The 21,418-nt window shown below is 50.6% G+C and overlaps 1 protein-coding gene across 1 annotated transcript in view; it reads left to right on the forward strand.

Moving 5' to 3' along the window:
* Positions 1-17,124, forward strand: part of LOC147583828 (complement C3-like) — a 39,382-nt gene extending 22,258 nt beyond the window's left edge. Inside the window, exons 21-41 of the mRNA XM_086699296.1 lie at positions 75-287; positions 2,966-3,032; positions 3,142-3,228; positions 3,986-4,189; positions 4,568-4,643; positions 4,940-5,099; positions 6,017-6,115; positions 8,255-8,411; positions 10,092-10,255; positions 11,157-11,315; positions 11,452-11,511; positions 11,628-11,718; positions 11,836-11,887; positions 13,193-13,280; positions 13,362-13,451; positions 15,324-15,429; positions 15,628-15,717; positions 15,894-15,977; positions 16,535-16,618; positions 16,710-16,845; positions 16,942-17,124. Coding sequence (XP_086555422.1) covers positions 75-287; positions 2,966-3,032; positions 3,142-3,228; positions 3,986-4,189; positions 4,568-4,643; positions 4,940-5,099; positions 6,017-6,115; positions 8,255-8,411; positions 10,092-10,255; positions 11,157-11,315; positions 11,452-11,511; positions 11,628-11,718; positions 11,836-11,887; positions 13,193-13,280; positions 13,362-13,451; positions 15,324-15,429; positions 15,628-15,717; positions 15,894-15,977; positions 16,535-16,618; positions 16,710-16,845; positions 16,942-17,083 — 2,409 coding nt within the window. The 3' untranslated portion in view covers positions 17,084-17,124. The remainder of the gene's footprint in view (positions 1-74; positions 288-2,965; positions 3,033-3,141; positions 3,229-3,985; positions 4,190-4,567; positions 4,644-4,939; positions 5,100-6,016; positions 6,116-8,254; positions 8,412-10,091; positions 10,256-11,156; positions 11,316-11,451; positions 11,512-11,627; positions 11,719-11,835; positions 11,888-13,192; positions 13,281-13,361; positions 13,452-15,323; positions 15,430-15,627; positions 15,718-15,893; positions 15,978-16,534; positions 16,619-16,709; positions 16,846-16,941) is intronic.
* Positions 17,125-21,418: the final 4,294 nt, after the last annotated feature.

A 21,418-nucleotide genomic window follows, 5' to 3' on the forward strand; every position in this document is an offset into this window, starting at 1 on the left:
TGATGGAGAGCTTGGATGGTTGGGGGAGGTGGCCGTGGCACCTGCCCCCCTGACTGATACTCTCTCTCTGGCAGGTGCGGGTGGAATTGATCTACAACCCAGCCTTCTGCAGCCTGGCCACCGCCAAGAAGCGCTACCAGCAGATTCTGAATATCCCAGCCAAGTCCTCAATGGCTGTGCCTTTTGTTGTCGTGCCTCTGAAGGTCGGTCTACATGAGGTGGAGGTCAAGGCTGCGGTCTACAATCGTTTCATCATGGATGGTGTCAAGAAGCCCTTGAAGGTCGTGGTGAGTCCTTGGGGTACCTGCAGTCCCTTGTCCTTTGGGAGAGGCTCCTGTCTCCCCATGCTGTCAACCCAGGTTGGAGACACTGACTCTGAGACACCAAGAGTGTCCAGTGTCCAGCTTAGGATGCTTGGGAGTCCTGCAAGTTCGGAAGCAAGGCCAGGATTAGGGTGAGTAAGTGCGAAACACTTACATTTTCACTCTTTCCTAGTGATGAACATTCTCAAATATGATAGGAGATCAAGTCTTCAATAAAAAGAAAGCCTCATATCATCTTTCCTTAATATTTTCAAGCAAAATGTGAGATCATAAGAGCAACAGTGTTTTAATGCAATATTGTAAGGAATCAAAATTAATGCCAAAAAATCCATGATACACAAAAGATCAAAATTTTTTTTTGAACTTTTTTTTTTTTAATATATGAAATTTATTGTCAAATTGGTTTCCATACAACACCCAGTGCTCATCCCAAAAGGTGCCCTCCTCAATACCCATCACCCACCCTCTCCTCCCTCCCACCCCCCATCAACCCTCAGTTTGTTCTCAGTTTTGTTTTTTGTTTTTTTTTAATTTTCTTTTTTTTTTGAACGTTTATTTATTTTTGGGACAGAGAGAGACAGAGCATGAACGGGGGAGGGGCAGAGAGAGAGGGAGACACAGAATCAGAAACAGGCTCCAGGCTCTGAGCCATCAGCCCAGAGCCCGACGCGGGGCTCGAACTCACGGACCGCGAGATTGTGACCTGGCTGAAGTCGGACGCTTAACCGACTGCGCCACCCAGGCGCCCCTGTTCTCAGTTTTTAACAGTCTCTTATGCTTTGGCTCTCTCCCACTCTAACCTCTTTTTTTTTTTTTTCCCTTCCCCTCCCCCATGGGTTCCCGTTAAGTTTCTCAGGATCCACATAAGAGTGAAACCATATGGTATCTGTCTTTCTCTGTATGGCTTATTTCACTTAGCGTCACACTCTCCAGTTCCATCCACGTTGCTACAAAAGGCCATATTTCATTCTTTCTCATTGCCACGTAGTATTCCATTGTGTACATAAACCACAATTTCTTTATCCATTCATCAGTTGATGGACATTTAGGCTCTTTCCATAATTTGGCTATTGTTGAGAGTGCTGCTATGAACATTGGGGTACAAGTGCCCCTATGCATCAGTACTCCTGTATCCCTTGGATAAATTCCTAGCAGTGCTATTGCTGGGTCATAGGATAGGTCTATTTTTAATTTTCTGAGGAACCTCCACACTGCTTTCCAGAGCGGCTGCACCAATTTGCATTCCCACCAACAGTGCAAGAGGGTTCCCGTTTCTCCACATCCTCTCCAGCATCTATAGTCTCCTGATTTGTTCATTTTGGCCACTCTGACTGGCGTGAGGTGATACCTGAGTGTGGTTTTGATTTGTATTTCCCTGATAAGGAGCGTCGCTGAACATCTTTTCATGTGCCTGTTGGAAGATCAAAATTTTAAATAGAGACAGTGCCAAGTCAAACCACAATAGGAGCCTGAAGCTAAAGGACAAATGAAGGCCCCCATCTACATGTCTTTTTTAATGGTTGAAATTGTTTAGTGGTTAATTTTCCCCCAAAATGTTAAAGTCATTGAAAAAATATTGAAATGCTGAAAAGCAAATGCTTTAAAACTGACGTTGTTATTTTACAGTGACACGTCTTATTTATACCCAAGCCAGAATTTATTATATTTTTCTTTCCTGACTTTAATGGAACCAAACTCATATTTTTTAGAGTCTATTTTCTTAAAAAAATTTGTTTATGCGTATTTATTTTTGAGAAAGACAGAGCATGAGCAGGAGAGGGGGAGAAAGAGAAGGAGACAAAGGATCTGAAGCCAGATCCAGGCTCTAAGCTCTGAGCTGTCACCACTGAGCCCGATGCAAGGCTCAGACTCACCAACCATGAAATCATGATCTTAAGGCAGAGACTTAACCAACTAAGCCACCCAGGCGACCCAAGATTTTATTTTTAAGTAATCCGATGTGGGACTTGAACTTACAACCCCAAGATCAAGAGTCCCATGCTTTTCCACCGAGCCGCACAGGCACCCCCAGGAGCACAATCTTAATTATCCCTTTAACAGGGGTCCCAGTGTGGCAACATGGGAAGAAACCCAAGAGGGCGCTGGAGCCTGCACAAGGCTCCCCAGAGCCAGTGTGTCCACAACTCCCAACTCTGCACCCTCTGATGCTGGTAGCTTGAAATCTACCGTGGCAGGGATGTTCGCAGGATGGAAACTGCCAGTGCCACAAATCAGGATCTTTTCTTCCTGGAGAGATGGCTAACAAATGTTTACCAGCATGCCATGGAGGAGACTGGGTCTCCAAAGGAAAATGTGTGCATTAGTACCAGCTTCAAGGAGAATGTGTGATGGAAGGGCACAAACAGCAGCAGTCCAGCATGGAAGGAGAGCTTCACTTGGGACATTGATAATAAGATAGCCCCTAGTTTAACTGAGCGCTTACTAAGTGCCAGGCATTGTACTCAGCACTTTATGCACATTCTTTTATTTTAAGGACATTTGAGAGGCAGTGGGGTAAACTGACTCCCAGTCACAGAACTAGGATGGGTGATGCCATCGTGCCCATGCCCTGCTGATCAGCTGTGTCTGTTCTTTCATTCACCTGACTTCCCCCTCCCCCATCCCATCCCAACACTGTTCAGCCTGAAGGGATCAGAGTCGACAAAACTGTGGCCGTTCACACACTGGATCCAGAAAACCGGGGCCAAAGTGAGTCAGCCACAGCAGAAGGGTTGAGACCTGGGGGTGGGGGGTAGGGGGTGAGGCAGGGCCTTGTGGGAGAGGGTGACGCCACGGGTCCCTCCCACTCCACTGGCAGACGGAGTGCAGCGAGAGGAGGTCCACGCCGCAGACCTCAGTGACCAGGTACCAGACACAGATTCAGAGACCAGGATCCTCCTGCAAGGTGAGCTGCCACTGACCCTCGCCCAGGAAGGCACAGCTCTGGAGAAGGGGGCCTAATTTCTCCGAATTCTGGGTGTATATGCTACCGTGCATCCCCTGCCTCCACTACAGCTAGAACAGCAGGCCACCTCCCTGATCTGTTTTATAGAGGGTTCCAGGCAGTATTTAGTTCAGCAAATAGCCTTTGATGATAGAGAAGCTTAAATGAGCAACAGTATAGTTCAAGAGCAGGAAATTCTGGAACTAATTGCCTGAGTTGGACGACTGGAGCCAGAAGGGAAAAGAAGTTCCTGGGAAAGCACCTTGTAACCTGTAAGCTGTAAGGTTTTGGGGAGAGACCCTTGGTTTTCTCATCTGTGATGGGGTGAATAATAGTACCTATATCAAAGGCTTGTTGAGAGGATTAAATGAGATACTGTATGATGTTTCTCTAGAACAGCGCCTGGCAACAGCATGAAGCATGATCTAAGTATTGGTGACGATTGCTCTGGAATTAATTTGCCACTTGTAACAAGAGGCTCAGGGAGCAGATTTCTGTGAAGCATAAGACCCCCTTCCCTACAAATGTAGACGCCCTCCCCACTCCCCTACCCCCGCCTCCTACCTCCTACCATCACGTCCCCTCAGCCCCCAACTGCCCCTGACCTCTTTGGCACTGGCTGCCTGGAGCCTGGGATCGCTGGGGACAGCCCTGACCCTTCTCACCCCACCCCATGGTGGGTGAGTTGCTTGAGCCCTGTCCTCCCGCCCGGTTGCAGGGACCCCGGTGGCTCAGTTGACTGAGGATGCCATTGATGCGGAGCGACTGAAGCACCTCATCGTGACCCCCTCGGGCTGTGGGGAGCAGAACATGATAGGAATGACACCCACAGTCATCGCAGTCCATTACCTGGACCAAACGGAGCAGTGGGAGAAGTTCGGCCTGGAAAAGAGGCAGGATTCCTTGCAGCTCATCGAAAAGGGTGGGTCTGCCTGGGAGACCCTCTCTGCTCTAGCCACCTCCAGAGCAGGGACACGCCCTTCCTCTAAGTTCCTCCCCTTTCAGGATCCCTTCTTTTCAAAGACCTCCCTTGACCTTTGCCCTCTGAGACCCTGGGTCCCTCTGAGCCCTCTAGAACTCCCTCTCTCCCTGAGGCCCCCTTGCCTCTCTGAACCCCTCTCCTCTGAGAACTCCTTCCCCTTTTAGAAGCCCCTTCCGCTCTTCTAGCAGACTTCCCTGCTCAGCCCTGAGGCCCCTCATTCTTCACTGATCCCCTGTCTCGCTCCTCAGAGAATCCTTGTCCCCTGAGCCCCTCCACTCAGCCCCTGCTCCTCTGGAGACACTTCTGGCTTTCCTGCAGGGTACTCCCAGCAGCTGGCCTTCAGACAAGACAACTCGGCTTTTGCGGCCTTCCAGAACCGGAAAGCCAGCACCTGGTGAGTGGTCTGGCACCCCACTGAGCAAGGCTGCCTTGGGTGGTCCTACCAGGTCTCGCCCGAAAGGGCCCTATGCTATGGACCCTCAGCCCACACAGATGAACCGCCCACCTTGAGCTGCCACGTGGCCTGCGAACATTAAGTGCCCCCTGTGGCTAGGCTGGTGCCTAACTTGGGTGGGGAAGCTGGGCCAGCCTCTAGGCCCCTAGGCCCCGCCCCTCTCTGCTCATTGGTTTTCTGGAATGGCAGTCTCTGGATCCCGGAGGCGATTGGCTGACGCTTTGTGCCGCCCACAGGCTGACAGCCTACGTGGTCAAGGTCTTCTCTCTGGCAGCCAATCTCATCGCCATCAACTCCCAGGTCCTCTGCGGGGCTGTCAAATGGCTGATCCTGGAGAAGCAGAAGCCTGACGGGGTCTTCCAGGAAGATGGGCCCGTAATTCATCAAGAAATGACTGTAAGAAGCAGGACTTATGGGCATGCTGGGGGAAGGGCGCCTGGAGTAACAGGATAGACATGAAAGGCTACCCCTTCAGCTGAGAGTGTCACTTTCCCATTGCGAAGACCAGAGACCTTCAGAGGCTAGTGCAACACCAACCCCCCCCCCCCCCCCGCTTTGCTCTGAAAATATAGAACCCTTCCCAGCTGTGGTTCTCCAAATGTGGTCCCCAGGCCAGTAGCTGCATAATCACCTTCAAACTTGTTATAAAAGTATGTTCTCAATCTAGACTTGAGATGCAGGAATCAGAAAATTCAGGAGGAGGGCCTAGGATTCACAGTTGCTACAACCTCCGCTTCCCCTGCCATGAGTTGCCTATGCATGCATAAGGTGGAGAATCACTGCCTTAGCCTGACTTTTCAGACTTCCAGTCTCACACCGTCCCCCTATCCCCATCCACATGCCATTGGCACTGAAAGGAGCCTTGCTCTACCCAGCCACAGGGCCTTTGCACATGCTGTTCTCACTGTCTGGCATGCCAACCCTGGTCATCCTGTAAGGAAATCTTTCCTGATCTCCCCAACTGAGTCACACTCCCACTTTCCAATCTCACTGCCACATCCACTTCTCCTCCTGCACTGCACTCACCAATTTGTTACGATATGTCTACTGGTGAGCCAATTGGTTCATGTCTGTCTCCCCTACTAGATGGGGAGTACTGTGGGGGTGGGACTGGTGTTGGGTTCTTACCTACCATCTTTTCCACAGCATGAGCAACAATTGCTGAATGAGTGAATATTGAAGAGTGTGGCCCACCTAGGGAGACACTGAGGAGAGACTCACCCGTGCCTTGACATGCTCACCCTACAAGGAGATTGGTCAGCATGTGGGGACATACTAGTGACCCTATCCTTATTTCCCGCTTCCCATTCTAGGGTGGCTTCCGGGAGAACGAGGAGAAGGATGTGGCCCTCACAGCTTTTGTTCTCATTGCGCTGCAAGAGGCTAAAGAGTTTTGCAATGATCAGGTCAACGTAAGTGTCCGCCCACCCTCTCCTCCTCTCACCTACCCAGGGCACATCACCTTGGTGGGTGGGCTGTTGCATTCAGGTGATTCCCAGTCCTCCCAGTGCAATAGCAGCCACCACAGCAGCCATAATACCCATAAAACCATAATAATTCCCAGCATTTTTGAGCAGCTAACTAAGATGCTCATCTAAGTGCTGCACATGCTAAGTCCTGTAATCCTTCTGAGAGTCCGAGACGTAGGCTACTCTTCTTATCCCCAGGTTACAGAGGAGAAAACTAAGACAGAAAGAGATCAAAGAATGGGTCCTTTCTGCCTGCTTTACCCTGTCCAGAGAGTGTCAGTCAATTTCAACAAAAGCCCCCTCAGCCTGCTTTCCCCATCCCTGCTACATGATCAGTGCAGCATACCTTGCTGCTTCCCTGAAGAAAAGGCACAACCCAGACCCAAGCACACATCAAGGCTACTCTCTTAGTTCAGGAGATCTTTTAGGAAATTTTCCAAGGGGCCCATGACCCCAAAAAGGAAGTGATTACAAATATTGGCTCACGGCTGTCTCTTTTTCCTCTGGTTTTGGTTCTGAAGCATAGAAGCTTAGAAAGGTGGACTCCCGAGAGTCTCTGCAATTACTCCCTCTGCTTTGTCCTGGGGTTTGAGAGTGGTTTGTTTGACCTTAGCTTGCCAAGGTGGAGAGCCCAGGATTTTACCTCAGGCAGCTGCCCCTCCCTTCATCGGACTCAAGATAGAGGGGACAGGGCTGTTGACTTGAGGGGCTCAGAGGGACCCAGGCCGTTCTGGGCCCAATAATTCCTCTCTCCCTGCCACCCAGCCTGCCCGGCAGAACTTGGCTGCCTTCCTTGGGGAAATAGCCAGACCAAACCTAGAGCTTTCAGATTCCCAAAGGGGAAATTCTGATTGGCCCACCCGGGGTCAGGTGGTCATACCTGGACCAATCAGCTGAGGCCAGGAAGTAGGTCTTACTGAGCAAATATGGCTGCTTCCACTGTGGCCGAGTGAATGAAAGACCGAAGTTTCTGCAAAAGTCAAGAGTAGATGGAGGACAGGCAGCTGGCAGGGAAAGGATTAGTTTCTGCTGCAAGGCACCAACATTTTCTTCTACAAAATGGCAACACTATGCCTGAGTATAGCATAGGCTGTAGACCCAGATTACTGGGATGCAGATGAAGAGTGTGCTGGGATCAGTCTGTGAAAGCCAACTGTTAAACTTCCAGGACTTTCACAAGCTAGTTGTTAAACACAATCATTCTTTTCAAGCAAATTATGTAAACTGACTTTAGACTAAACACTAAGCATTAAAAGCAAAGGTAAGAAACACTCAAAACTCATCACTTCCTGATTGTTTTATTACTTTCCCTCATTATCTATGACAAATCTATCCATCTCGAGGTTATGTACCTATAAGGTGGAAATGCTATCTAATTCTGTGCTACTGCCCCCCTCCCCCCAACTCTGCATTCACTGACTCCACATAGTTTGAAATTGGCCACGGTAATATTTACACCAAGAAAGTTCACGAACGCTGCACATCATGTCTTCCTCCTTCCATCATCTCTCTGGGTCTCAATCTTGTCATTCGTGCAGTAGAGATGATGATGAAAATAATGCCAACCCCATAGGATCCTGAAGTTCAGCGATTGCCTGTGTGACTGCCATATAGTAAGTGTTAGCTGTGAAGCTGATGATTAGAGAAGAGGTTTCCCAGTGGGGTGCTGAAGCTGGGTCATGCTAGGTCATGAGTGTCTATCTGCGACACATATTCTCCCCTTTATGTTCAGGGCCATTACGTTGGTAGCTTGAAATTGCCCACAGTGGGAGCATTTACACCACAGTAATTGGCAAGCGATAAAACAGACCCCTGGCCCCCATACACACTCCGGAGAGCTGGTGCTTAAACTGTTACCAGTACACCACTGGGTATATAAACTCTCCCAGGCACATCAAGTTCACGGTGACTAAAATGTCTGGAAAATCCAAAAAAGAAAAAAGAAATAAAAGATCCAAAACAAATATGTCCCAAGGACAGAAACCATCCTGGTACCCAGGAAGTGGCACTTGTGTGATCCTTACCAGCTCTTTGTGGCAGCAATATGCACCTTACCAGAGAACCCAATCCTCTTTTTCACAGAGCCTGGAGCGCAGCATCACTAAGGCTGGAGATTATATTGAATTCCACTATAGGAACCTGCGGAGACCATATTCTGTGGCCATTGCAGGCTACGCCCTGGCCCAGTCAGGCAGGCTGGAGAAAGACCTCCTTGAAAAATTTCTGAGCACAGCCAAAGGTGAGTGGCAGCCTGGTGAGGTAAAGAGGCATGCATGGCCAGGGTTTGGGGGTGGTCATCTTGAGCTGGCATGTGTGGCTCTAAGCTATGCTACGATGGGCAGCTTCAAGTTGAGCTGGAGTGGATGGTGCTAAGTCCTGCTTGGTGAATGGCTCTGAGGTGTGAGAAATCCTTACTGTAAGCTACACAAGAACGTGGCATCATTCATTCAACAAGTGTGTGTTGAGCACTTGCTATGACACAGGAGAAAAGATGTGGGCTCCGACATCAGACAGACCCGAATTCAAATCCCCCTCTGCCACATTCTCACTGTGAGACTCTGTAAAAGTCACTGACCCTCCCTGGACCTCATCTGAAGAAGATAACTTACATCATAGGTGGTTGACAAGATTGAAGGAGTAATGTAGGTAGAAGGTCTAGCATACAGTGAGAGCTCTATTCCGATGTTGTTGTCGTCATTATCTCAAGGGTAATTAGGATTAGATAAGATAATGCCATAGGGAATTTAGCACAGTGCCCAGCACACAGTGAGCACTTAATCATTGGTCAGGTAATATACTGCATCAGGTTTGCACTCACTGATGTAACATATGTCAGTACATATACTGAGGTGGTTTAGCACAATGGAAGCTTGTTGTTGGTGGACAGCTCTCTTCCAGACAGTCATGTGGAGATCTGGGCCTCTATCTTTTCATGACTTTGCCACCACGGGGTGCTTGGGATCCACTCCATCTAAGCATAAGGGGAAATGGTCAGGTGGATTGTTTAAGGGAGGTAGACCAGGCATGGAAGGGGCCCCTAACATTGCCAGTGTCCATTCCATCATACAGAGCTCGGTCGTGTGTCCATACCTGCCTACAAAGACTTTTGGGAGATGTAGTCCAACTGTCTGCCCAGGAAATGAGGGAACAGGTTTTTTTTTTAATGTTCATTTATTTTTGAACAAGAGAGTGCAAGCATGGGAGGGGCAGAGAGAGAAGGAGACAGAGCGCGCAAAGCTGGCTCTGTGCTGACAGCAGACAGCCTGATGAGGCACTCAAACTCATGAACCTTGAGATTGTGACCTGAGCCAAAGTTGGACACTCAACCAACTGAGCCATCCAGGCACCCCACAGGAGTGAATGCTTCTTACTGACAATCTCTGCCACAAGTGCTTTCTTGGGCACTTGGGACATCACAGTGAATACAGCACAGCTCCTGCCATCATGGCTCGCACTCCAGTTGAGGAAAGAAATGAGTTAATAGATGGATATAGAACATCATAGTTCTGGGACAGGACAGCACAGGATGTTTTGAGAGACAGAAGGGAGGACCTCACCTACTCTTGGGGTGCCATTGAAGCTGAATTGTGCAGGATGGGATTAAGCAGGAATGGGTGGAGAAAAGGTGCTCCAATAGAGGGTACAGAATACGAAAAGGCCCAGGAAGTAAGAATGAGCATGGAAAATTTAGGGAATCTGTAAATCAGTGGGGCTGCAGATGAGAATTTCAACGGAGGAGTGAAGGTTAATGAAGGAAAAGAGTAGGCAGGAGCCAGCTAGTGAGTGCCTTGGGTGTCAGTCAGGACATGTGAACAAGAAGTTCTAGTGTGAGTCTAGCGTGAGTCTTTTCCGACTTTTCTCTGAGCCATCTCCTTGCTGGACAGTGCAATCAGCATGGGGGTGGGGCTTCTCTCTACAGAGAGGACAAGGTGGGAGGAGCCTGGCAAGAAGCTCTACAGTGTGGAGGCCACATCCTATGCCCTCTTGGCCCTGCTGGTGCTCAAAGACTTTGACTTTGTACGCCCCGTCGCATCCTGGCTCAATGAGCAGAGATACTACGGAGGGGGCTACGGCTCCACCCAGGCAAGTGACCCCATATCCCCCAGGCACCTACATGCCTACCTCCTCTGGCTTCCCACTGGCCTCCCAGAGAAGATGTTAAGACTCAGAGGGGCAGCCCTTCTGTCCACAAGCCAGAGTGGCTGGAGTGGATTTTTAGCTGTGAATGCACTGGTGGAGTCTACACTACATGCTGAATGCCCAAACTGTGTTCCGAACCTCCTAAGATCTAGACCGTGTTCTCAGTTCCGCCAGGTTCCCAGTGTTAGCTCATATCTTCCTGTGAGCTCTAGACCATGTTTCAGTTCTACTAGGCTCCCAGTGTTAGTTCATCTTACTGTGGGTTCCAGACCATGTTCTCGGCTATTCTAGGACATCATCCAAGCCTCTCTGACCCTGGTTGGTGGGATCTAGAACATGGATTTTCATAACCTCAGGCTCCAGTTTGACCCCCTTTCTTTATGGTGAGCTGTCAGTCACATTCTCAGTGTCCCTTTTGGATTCTAGGTCATATGGTCAGTATCTCCAGACTCAACTTCATTTTTTTTTTTTTTTTTTTACAACTAAGTTCTAAACACATTCTCAGTGACTCCAAACCCTTGTCTTAGACTCTCCTGTGGATGAGGCTAGGCCATATTCTCAGTGTTGCTAGAGTTTCACTTTGATGCCTGCAATTTCTGGTGAGTTCTAGACCCCTTCTCAGTCTGCCAAGCTCTTGTCTAAGTCTCTGTCTCTTGGAGAATCTAGGACATGTCTTCAGTGTATAATAACCCCTAATCTTATCCTCACTTTCTCTAGGGCAGGGGTTCCTAGGCTAAAGTGTCAGTATCCCCCACCCTCTGACATGACTCTCTTCCTTCTCCAGTGGGTTTTAACCCCTTTCTCAGTCTCCTGGCTCACCCTCATTCTTTCTCATGGGCTCTAGGCCACCTTCATGGTGTTCCAAGCCTTGGCCCAATACCAGAAGGATGCCCCTGACCACAAGGACCTGAACCTGGAAGTATCCATTGAACTGCCCAGCCGCAACTCTCTCATCAAGCACACCATCCTCTGGGAATCTGCTAGCCTCCTGCGGTCAGAAGAGGTACAGCTGCTTAGCCAAACCCTTGCTGTCCCCCTCCATACCAGCCAGGGTTTGCCAGAGGCAAGAGATAGGGCAGTTGCAGCTAGGGGAAGGCTTGGTACCAACACCCTCTCTCCTCTCTCCTTTCTCCCTGCAGACCAAGAAAAATGAGGATTTCGTAGTAACAGCTAAAGGGAAGGGACAAGGCACCTTGTCGGTAAGGAACAGGAACACACACCAGCTTGGCCCGCCTTCTCTCAGCCCCTCTGGCCCCAAGGGACCCTCTTCTCAACTCAAGTGGGCTGACACTGCATTGCCCTGTGATCTCACCAGGTGGTGACAATGTACCATGCCAAGCTCAAAAGCAAACACACCTGCAAGAAGTTTGACCTCAGGGTTGATATACGACGAGCTCCTGAAGATGGTAAAAGAGTTAAGACCCTACCTGTTACCCTTCCCCCGCCCTCATTCTAATGTCTGCCTCCTTCCTGAGTTGGGACCCAGGGACACCGCCCTCCCATTTTTCTGTCTGTGTTTCTAGTCAAGAGGCCTCAGGAAGCCCTGAACACCATGATCCTTGACATCTGTACCAAGTAAGTGATGGGTCACTGGGGGTCATCTTGGCCATTCCTCTGTCTATAGCAAGACTTCTCCTTTCCATGACCTAATCCTTTCTAAGAGCATATTGTGCATCTGGTATTGTCTGAAGTACCTGCCAGGAGGTGGGTACCCCAGGCAGTCCTCACCTTGCATTGGCAGTCCAACACGAGCGATGGCCCCATAACCTGAAATTATTCAAGCAGTGTCAACAAATCAGTGGGGGAAGTTGCCATTGTTGCATGACCTTTAAAGCATTTTATCACAGCTTCAGAACTCTCAAACTGCCAGTTAGGAAGGTACAGAGAAATGGAAATTACAGTAACATGAGAATTTGTTTAGCATGCTGTAAACTACAACATTAGAACATGGAGATAACAAGCAATTCTTGTTCTCCTTTGTAAAACACTTACCAAAAGTGCTGTGGGTCTTCCTTCTGTTGTGTCACTTGGGGTAGGGATTGAGCAGGCATCTTTCCTATGACATAGTGAATTGTCACGCTCCCTTCTAAGTTAGGTCAGCTTCCAACTCTAATCTTTTGAGCAGCCGATGTCACAAGACAGCTGGTCGGTCCCTCCAATGGCAGCAAGGGTGATATTCGCACAGTCTGCTGTTCCTTCTCTAACTCCGTTTCTGTGCTTTCAAATTTTACCTCCAGTGTCTTCATTTCTCTGCTGCCTTTCATCTTGGCTGGCAGATCCCTCTGCCAGTTGACCAGTTTTGTGAAACGTCATGCGGTTTATCCCTGGGAGATAAGGAAGTACCACAACCACAGGCCTTGCTGTCTGTGCATGAACTGCTCAGTGACCCATCACAGACAGACTTCGAAAGGAATGACGTGATTGGTCACTGACCGTGATGCGTGTCTGTGATTTGCACAATGATTGGTGGACTCGAGATCCAGAGACAAGATTTGTATTCGTACTTTATGCAATTACGACTACTGTACCCTGGTGCTGGGGGCCTGGCGTTATTGAGCTAGGCCATGGTAACATTTTCTCGTCTGCATTTTCTGGACGAATTGAGGCATGGAGAGGTCAAGTGACTCATCAAATGTCATATGGAGCTGGGATTTGAACCCGTGCAAAGGGGCTCCAGAGCCTGAGCTTTTAGTCACCTTGACCATGACACTGCCTTTCCTTTATTCCATTTGGGGAGTGTTTCCCACAATCTAATATCCTTCTGTGCTGCTGTGTGGGAACCAGTAACCCCAGTCTCTGACCAGACCCCCTTGTGCAGACACTGTGCCCCAGGGCTGACCCTACCCTGGGACCCAAGTGCCCTCTCCCTGCCCTATTCAGGTACCTGGGAGACCAGGATGCTACCATGTCGATCCTGGATATATCCATGATGACTGGCTTTTCTCCTGACACTGGTGACCTTGACCTGGTATGAAGGGCTTGGGCTTGGGGGCTGGCATCAGTGGACAAAGGCTTGAGGGCAGTTTTCACAAGTCTTACCCTTCCGCAGCTGAGCAACGGCGTTGACAGATACATCTCTAAGTATGAGCTTAACAAGGCCTTCTCCAATAAGAACACCCTCATCATCTACCTGGACAAGGTAAGGCTTCCGATGGGGATCTGACCTCCAACAGACTGGCCTGCATCTGGGTCACATGAGGCCCAAGCAGGGGCCCAAGCACAGACTGCTGCTGCTAGGTGGTGGAGGGAAGGGGCATATAAAGTAAGGTGGACAACCCAGGTCATCTCATCTTTTCTAAGCAGGTTAACTTCTGACCAGTCTCATTCCAACCTCATTTTACACTTGCTTCCTCCAACTTCTTCTCATCATAGTCCTAAACAACTTTTGAAGGGAGCCACTTGGGTTTAAAAAATAAATTGCTCAGTGCTAAAAAGCATTCCCCTTGCTCCGCTCCCCCTGGGTTTTCTCTCTCCGTGTTTGCTCTCCATTGGACTTTCTGTCACTGCCTTCCTATCTAACATTGACTTGAACTTCCTCCTCTCCCCTACTTACATCTTCCCGTTTCCCTATCTTCACATGCCCCCTGCTAACTTCCAAAATTCCCAAAGTCCCCTCACCCCATATTAGTCAGCATAAGTAACACTAGCTGCTGTCATAAGCCTCTCAAGAATATGAGGGTCCCAACACAAGAGTCTTGTGCCTCCCACTCAGGTAAAGTCCAGTTGTGAGGCTAAGGGAAGGGTTTTCTGCTCCACACACTAAGTCAGGGATCTGCTCACATTCCTTCTTGGGGCTCTGCAATCCCTAGGATCTTAGAGTCCTCTGCTGGACCCCTCCTCCCTGGAAGAAAAGAGGATTGTGCATGAGCTAGTGGTTGACGTTTTCTTGTACTGGAGTTTTTGTGCACTTAAATTTTTATAGGATTCCAAACTTACAGGGAAATTGCACAGCAGTAAACACAGTTCCATATACACTGTATGCAAATTCACTAACTGTTAGCCTGTTCCTCCAAATACACCTGTCACATATACGTACCTATGCATATCTATTTCTGTTTCTGTCTCTCTCTCTGTCTTTATTTTTTCAGCTTGAATGAGAGGTCACTGACATATAAAATTGTGTAAGTTTAAAGTGCATAACATAATGATTTGATGTATGTGTATATTGGGAAATGATCACCACCATAAGTTTACTTAACACATCTATTACTTCACATAGTTTTAATGCGTGTGTGTGTGTGTGTGTGTGTGTGTGTGATGAGAACTTTTAAGATCTACCCTCTCAATAAGTTTTTCTTTTCAGTTTTCTAATGTTTATTTATTTTGAGAGAGACAGAGAGAGAACACAAGCAGGGGAAGGGCAGAGAGAAGTAAAGACAGAATCCCAAGAAGGCTCTGTGCTGTCAGAGCAGAGCCCAATGTGGGGCTCAAAGTCAAACCCATGAGATCATGACCTGACCTGAGATAAAGAGTCGGATATTTAACCGACTATGCCCTCCTGGTGCCATCCCATAACAACTTTTAAATATAGCATTCAGTACCATTAACCATGGATGTTTTCATGGGCAGAGACAGCAGTCCAGTGGCCAGAACGGATCAATCACATGGCCACACTGAACTAGGAAAGGAAGCTGGCAGGGATAATGTAGCCTCAAGCCTTGGATAAGTGGAAAATGGCTGTGTTGAAGTGCTCCTCAGTCTTTTGGTGGAGACTCCTGCTCCCTCACTTTCTCCACCACTGTCTCAACCCCCAGGACCCTATGCTGGGCTCCGTTCCGTGTGGCCCCACTGACCAGCCTCCTCCTTCCCCCCAGATCTCACACGACCTGTCGCCCCACTGACCAGCCTCCTCCTTCCCCCCAGATCTTACATGACCTCTCGCCCTACTGACCAGCCTCCTCCTCCCCCCCAGATCTCACACGACCTGTCGCCCCACTGACCAGCCTCCTCCTTGCCCCCCAGATCTCACATGACCTGTCGCCCCACTGACCAGCCTCCTTCTTCCCCCCAGATCTCACATGACCAGGAGGACTGTCTGACCTTCAAGGTGCACCAGTACTTCAACGTGGGGCTTATCCAGCCTGGGTCGGTCAAGGTGTATTCCTATTACAACCTGGGTGAGCAGCCCACCTAGGGTCTGGGGGGCTGGGAGGCCTGAGGGTCCAAGGGATCCGTGCGAGGTGGGGGCCTGAGGGTCCCAGGGTTGGGGACCTGGCCTCTCCAGGTCTGAGGGACTGGAGTTGGGAATCCAAGCCCCTGGGTCTCTGGGCTGGAGGCCCTAGCCCTCTGACACCTCCCTGCCACTCTGCCCACAGATGAGAATTGCATCCGGTTTTACCACCCAGACAAAGAAGATGGGTTGCTGAGCAAGCTCTGTCACAAAGACATGTGCCGCTGTGCTGAGGGTGGGTGCAGAGAAGCATGGAAGGGTGGACACACACCCCCGGATCCTCCTTCCATGGGGGTGGCCCAAGGGGGCTCTGAAAGCCCACACCCAGTGGACACCCACACGGACCCAGGGGCGGGGGGCCCTGGACAACGCGTGTAATACAACCATGTCCCCCACTCATCCATCACACAGAGAACTGCTTCATGCACCCGATGGATGAAAAGATCACCCTGGATGAGCGTCTGGACAAGGCCTGTGAACCAGGAGTAGACTACGGTGAGTGGGCACGTGCATGTGGGTGCCTGGGTGCGCGACACTGTGTGGCCATGGCTGTGTGTGTGACTGGCTGTGAGTGCCCCTGGCTGCATATGGCTATACGTCAGCCTGTGGTTGCAGCCGATGTGTGTGTGGGTGTAAATGTGTTATGAGGGGCCATGAGTGCATGGGGAGCCACGCTAATGAGTCGGCCGGGTGTGCAGCCAGTGTGAGAGCGGATATGGTCGTCTGCCCGTTGTGTGTGTGACATTGTAGTCGTGCCAAGCCATGGAGATGAGAGACAGTGCTTGTGGGGGATAGTGGATGGGAGGTTATGCATAGGACTCCACTGTGGTGAGTGTAATTGTGCACATGGCCGTGTGTGGCTGTGTGACGTGGTGGTTGTGGGAACACATGTGGCAGGTGTGTTACTGGGGGGCAGGGACTGTTGCACGTGTGGCTGTGACCTTGCATGTGTCTGCTTGGGGACGCCATATGCCCAGGTGCACCTGCAGCTGAGGGTCCCCGCAGCCCCCCTTGCCCGTGACCCCACCGTCCTTCCCCTCCTCCCCCATCAGTGTACAAGACCAGGCTTCTCAAGAAGGAGCTGTCAGAAGACTTTGATGATTACGTAATGGTCGTCGAGCAGATCATCAAATCAGGTCAGCCCTGCAGTCTGTGCTCTGTCTTTCCACTTCCTTCTTGCTGGTTCCCTGCCCTCCCCCACTCAGCGTCCCTGTCCGTCCCTTCCAGGCTCTGATGAGGTGCAGGTTGGACAGGAGCGCAGGTTCATCAGCCACATCAAGTGCAGAGAAGCCCTGAAGCTGCAGGAGGGGAAACACTACCTCATGTGGGGCATGTCCGCCGACCTGTGGGGAGAGAAACCCAAGTGAGTGTCAGCCCTGTGCATGCCCCACACCCCGCAGTGAGTCACCCCTTCCCATGCTTTCCCTGCCCTGATCCTGACCTGCCGTCCTCCCCGCAGCATCAGCTACATCATCGGGAAGGACACCTGGCTGGAAGGGTGGCCAGAGGCTGATGAATGCCAGGATGAGGAGAATGAGAAGCTGTGTCAAGACCTGGCCAACTTCACTGAGAACATGGTTGTCTTTGGCTGTCCCAACTGACCCCTGCCCACAGTCCCCACAATAAAGCTTCTCTGAGAGTTCATGTGTCTCCCAAAGTCGGAAGGTCTCGGAGAGGGAGGAAGAGGCAGCTGTGATCCCCTGCTTCCTCCCCTGCAACTCCTTCCTCCCTGTGGATCACCTGCACGTTTGCTTCCTCCCCCGGGGAGCCCGTGCCCACATGCACCTGCACTGCACCTGCACGTAGTCTGAAGTGAGCCTGCGTTTGCGCCAAGTGCTCACCTACTTGCTTTCTTTCCACCTGCATCGTGACCTGTGTGTCCTCTGCCTCCTCCTCTGGGTCCTCACCAGTATCTTCACCTACATCCTTCTCTCATCCACTGTGTGGGTACCGGTATCCTCACCTGCTTTACCCCAGCCCTCACGAGCATCATTATGCACGAGGGCTCCACAGTCCTCTGCCTCCTCACTTTCCTCCCACCTGGATCCTCCGCCTCCTCATCGTCCTGCCCACCTGGATCCTCCACCTCCTCACCTTCCTCCCACCTGGATCCTCTGCCTCCTCACCATCCTCCCACCTGGAACCTCCCCCTCCTCATCATCCTCCCCACCTGGATCCTCCCCCACCTCACCTTCCTCCCCACCTGGGTCCTCCACCTCCTCACCTTCTTCCCACCTGGATCCTCTGCCTCCTCACTTTCCTCCCACCTGGATCCTCCCCCTCCTCATCATCCTCCCCACCTGGATCCTCCCCCCTCCTCACCATCTTCCCACCTGGATCCTCCCCCTCTTCACCTTCCTCCCATCTGGATCCTTCCCCTCCTCCCCCTCCTCCCACCTGGATGCTCTGCCTCCTCACCTTCCTCCTACCTGGAACCTCCCCCTCCTCATCATCCTCCCCACCTGCATCCTCCCCCACCTCACCTTCCTCCCCACCTGGGTCCTCCACCTCCTCACCTTCCTACCACCTGGATCCTCTGCCTCTTTATCTTCCTCCCACTTGGATCCTCCCCTCCTCTTCTTCCTCCCACCTGGATCCTCCCCTCCTCACCTTCCTCTCACTAGGATCCTCCACCTCCTCAGCGTCCTCCCCACCTGTAATCTCACCCTCCTCACCTTCTTCCCCACCTGTATCCTCACCCTCCTCTTCTTCCTCCCACCTGGATCCTCCCCCTCCTCACCTTCTTCCCACCTGGATCCTCCGCCTCCTCACCTTCCTCCCCCCTGGATCCTCCGCCTCCTCACTATCCTCCCCACCTGGATCCTCCCCCTATTCACCGTCCTCCCACCTGCATCCTCCACCTCCTCACCTTCCTCGCACCTGGATCCTCCCCCCCTCACCTTCTTCCAACCTGGATCCTCCACCTCCTCACCTTCCTCCTACCTGGATCCTCCACCTCCTCACCTTCCTCCCACCTGGATGCTCCGCCTCCTCACCATCCTTCGCACCTGGATCCTCCCCTCCTCAACTTCCTCCAACCTGGATCCTCCCCTCCTCAACTTCCTCCCACCTGGACCCTCCGCCTCCTCACCTTCCTTCCCACCGGGATCCTCCTGCTCCTCTCCTTCTTCCCACCTGGATTCTCTGCCTCCTCACCTTCCTCCCCACCCAGATCCTCCACCTCCTCACCTTCTTCCCCACCTGTTCTCACCTTCTTTCCATTTGCCCATCATCTCTAGGGTGTGTGCAACTCCATTCACTACTTTGCCTGCATTCCTCCTGGCTGTTCCCAGGCGGCGGCAATAAGGGGCAGGGCTGGCAAGGTTCACCGGATATTTGAGTGACCCAGGGAGGGGAAGGCATGAGTCCATTTTCAAGAGCAGACTGCAGGGGTGGGGGGGAGGTGGGCATTGTAGTCAAAGCATCACCTGAGCTGCGCGGGGGGCAGCAGTCACAGGCAAATCATTTCACTGGCTGTTGTTGGAACCTGGGCCCCTGGATGCCTCTTCTGATTAATAACACCACTAGTAAGTCTTGGTCTATGGATGGTGGGATCCAGTTCCTGGCTGTAGATGAGGTCATCATGAGAAAAGTCCTGAGACTGGCAGTTACCCATTTCCCCTAAGACCTCGAGTGCCTGTAAGCCCCACCACCCAATTCCAGGAATATGGGAGAAATATATTCGCAGTCACCCTGCTACTTCCATTCTTGGTTGTCAGGCACCCCTGTCAAGGGGAGACTCAAAAATTCTCACCACTCACTAGGTGTCCCAGCCTCACTAGGTGACATCTGACCAGACGTCTGCCCACCCGCCTTTATGTCCTTCTTGTCATGTTTTTCATGCCAATTTCTCCCTTTCTTCTGCCCTAGGATTAATTTTCTTCCTTTTTTTTTTAATACATTGGTATTTTTTTGTTTGAGCACCTGTGGTTCCACACTGTGACAACACAGCTATGATCTTTGAAACTCACATTCTAAAGACAGCGTGGAGTTGATGTGTTCCATTGATATTCACTTGATGAACCTGATAGTCACATGAGCCATTTCCTCAAAATAAATTGTGTGTGTGTGTGTATGCGTGTGTGCATGCAGATCATCGATAGATACACAGATACATACATGCATACATACATACATAGACAATACATATAAATCGTTAAGTGGTGGATAGATAGATAACAGAGATAGATGATAGATAGTAGGCAATAGATGAATGGATGTATGGATGGGTAGATGAAGAGATGAATGAATATATAAATGGATGGATGGATGGATGGATGGATGGATGAATGCATGGTCAAATGGATGGATGGATGGATGGATAAATGGGCGAATGGACAGATGGATGGATGGATGGATGGATGGATGGATGGATGGAAAAATGGATGGTTGGATGGATGGATGGATGGATGGATGGAAGGATGAACCAATGGATGGATTTATGGTTGGGCGGGTAGATGGATGGATGCATGGATGAACAGACAAATGGATGAATAGATGAATGGATGGATGGATGGGTGTATTGCAAAATGGGTGGTTGGATAGATGGATGGATAAATGGACGGAGGGACAGATGGATGGATGGATGGATGGACGGACAGATGGATGGATGGATGGGTGGGTGGGTGGATGGACAGATAGAGATATTACTGGTTCTTTCTCTGGAGAGCCCTGACTAATGTAGATGGTCAGGGAATACAGGGATAGCTTCTGTCAGGAGGGAATTATTTTTTTTTTATTTTTTATTTAAAAAAATTTTTTTTTTCAACGTTTATTTATTTTTGGGACAGAGAGAGACAGAGCATGAACAGGGGAGGGGCAGAGAGAGAGGGAGACACAGAATCGGAAACAGGCTCCAGGCTCCGAGCCATCAGCCCAGAGCCCGACGCGGGGCTCGAACTCATGGACCGCGAGATCGTGACCTGGCTGAAGTCGGACGCTTAACCGACTGCGCCACCCAGGCGCCCCATGTCAGGAGGGAATTCATGAGCCAAGACAGAGATGACAAGGAGGAGCCAGCCATGGAGAATCTGGAAAAGAACATTCCAGATGAAGGAAACAGTATGTACAAAGTCCTCAAGATGCCTGAGGCCAAGTGAGCACAGGGTATGGACTTCAAGATAGTGAAGATCATTTTGTGTCTACTCTAAGCTCAGGGGAAGGCCAAGCTTTTTCTATAAAGGGCCAGATAGTAAATATCTTAAGGTTTGAGGGCCAAGATAAAATCAAGGAGATCATGAAGGTACTTGTAAAACAAGAGAGGAAACTTGTGTCCCGCCATGCCTTCTTCACCTGGGATGGGCCATCCTGGGTGGGGGGCATCCTCTATGCCCAGCAACCAGAGCTGTTCTCTCCATGATAAGGGATTCACCCAAAGGGGAGCAGTTTGGAGATCCAGAAAGGTGGAAGCAGTAGGAGGTGACCCCAAGGTCCGTTTCTCTCTGATCCAGTGATACCCAGATCCCAGCCAACCTTTCCATCCCAAGGTCTACTTTCTCTTCTGGATGAGCTTGTCAAAGGCAAGGCAACTTGCTGAGCCACCAACCCCCAGGATGAGATTCATTCACTCAGTGCCCTGTAGTTACCAACACAGGATTCTCCAACATGTAGGTGGCGGCCAGTATGACCAGCACAGGGCGTGGACGTGGTGAGATGTTGGCTGTGAGTCAGGGAGGTGGGCACTGGGAGCAGAGTGGGGAACAGGCAGAGAGGGAAGCCCCTGGTGGGTATCTGCAGCTCACTAAAGTGAGCCACTCCCGTACACACAGAGGGGGATGGCTGGATTTGGGCCACGAGGCATAATGTGCTAGCCCCTGAGGCCTCCGTGGGAAGCCACTGCAATATTTTAAGCAGGGAAGACATGAAGGCTGACTTATGTGTTTGGAAAGCTGATGGTAGCAATTCCAATCCTAGCTATGTGCCCAAAGACTTGGAAG

This window comes from Puma concolor, chromosome A2, assembly GCF_028749965.1.
Source record: "Puma concolor isolate L17-30 chromosome A2, mPumCon1.1.hap2, whole genome shotgun sequence".
Classification (NCBI taxonomy): domain Eukaryota; kingdom Metazoa; phylum Chordata; class Mammalia; order Carnivora; family Felidae; genus Puma; species Puma concolor.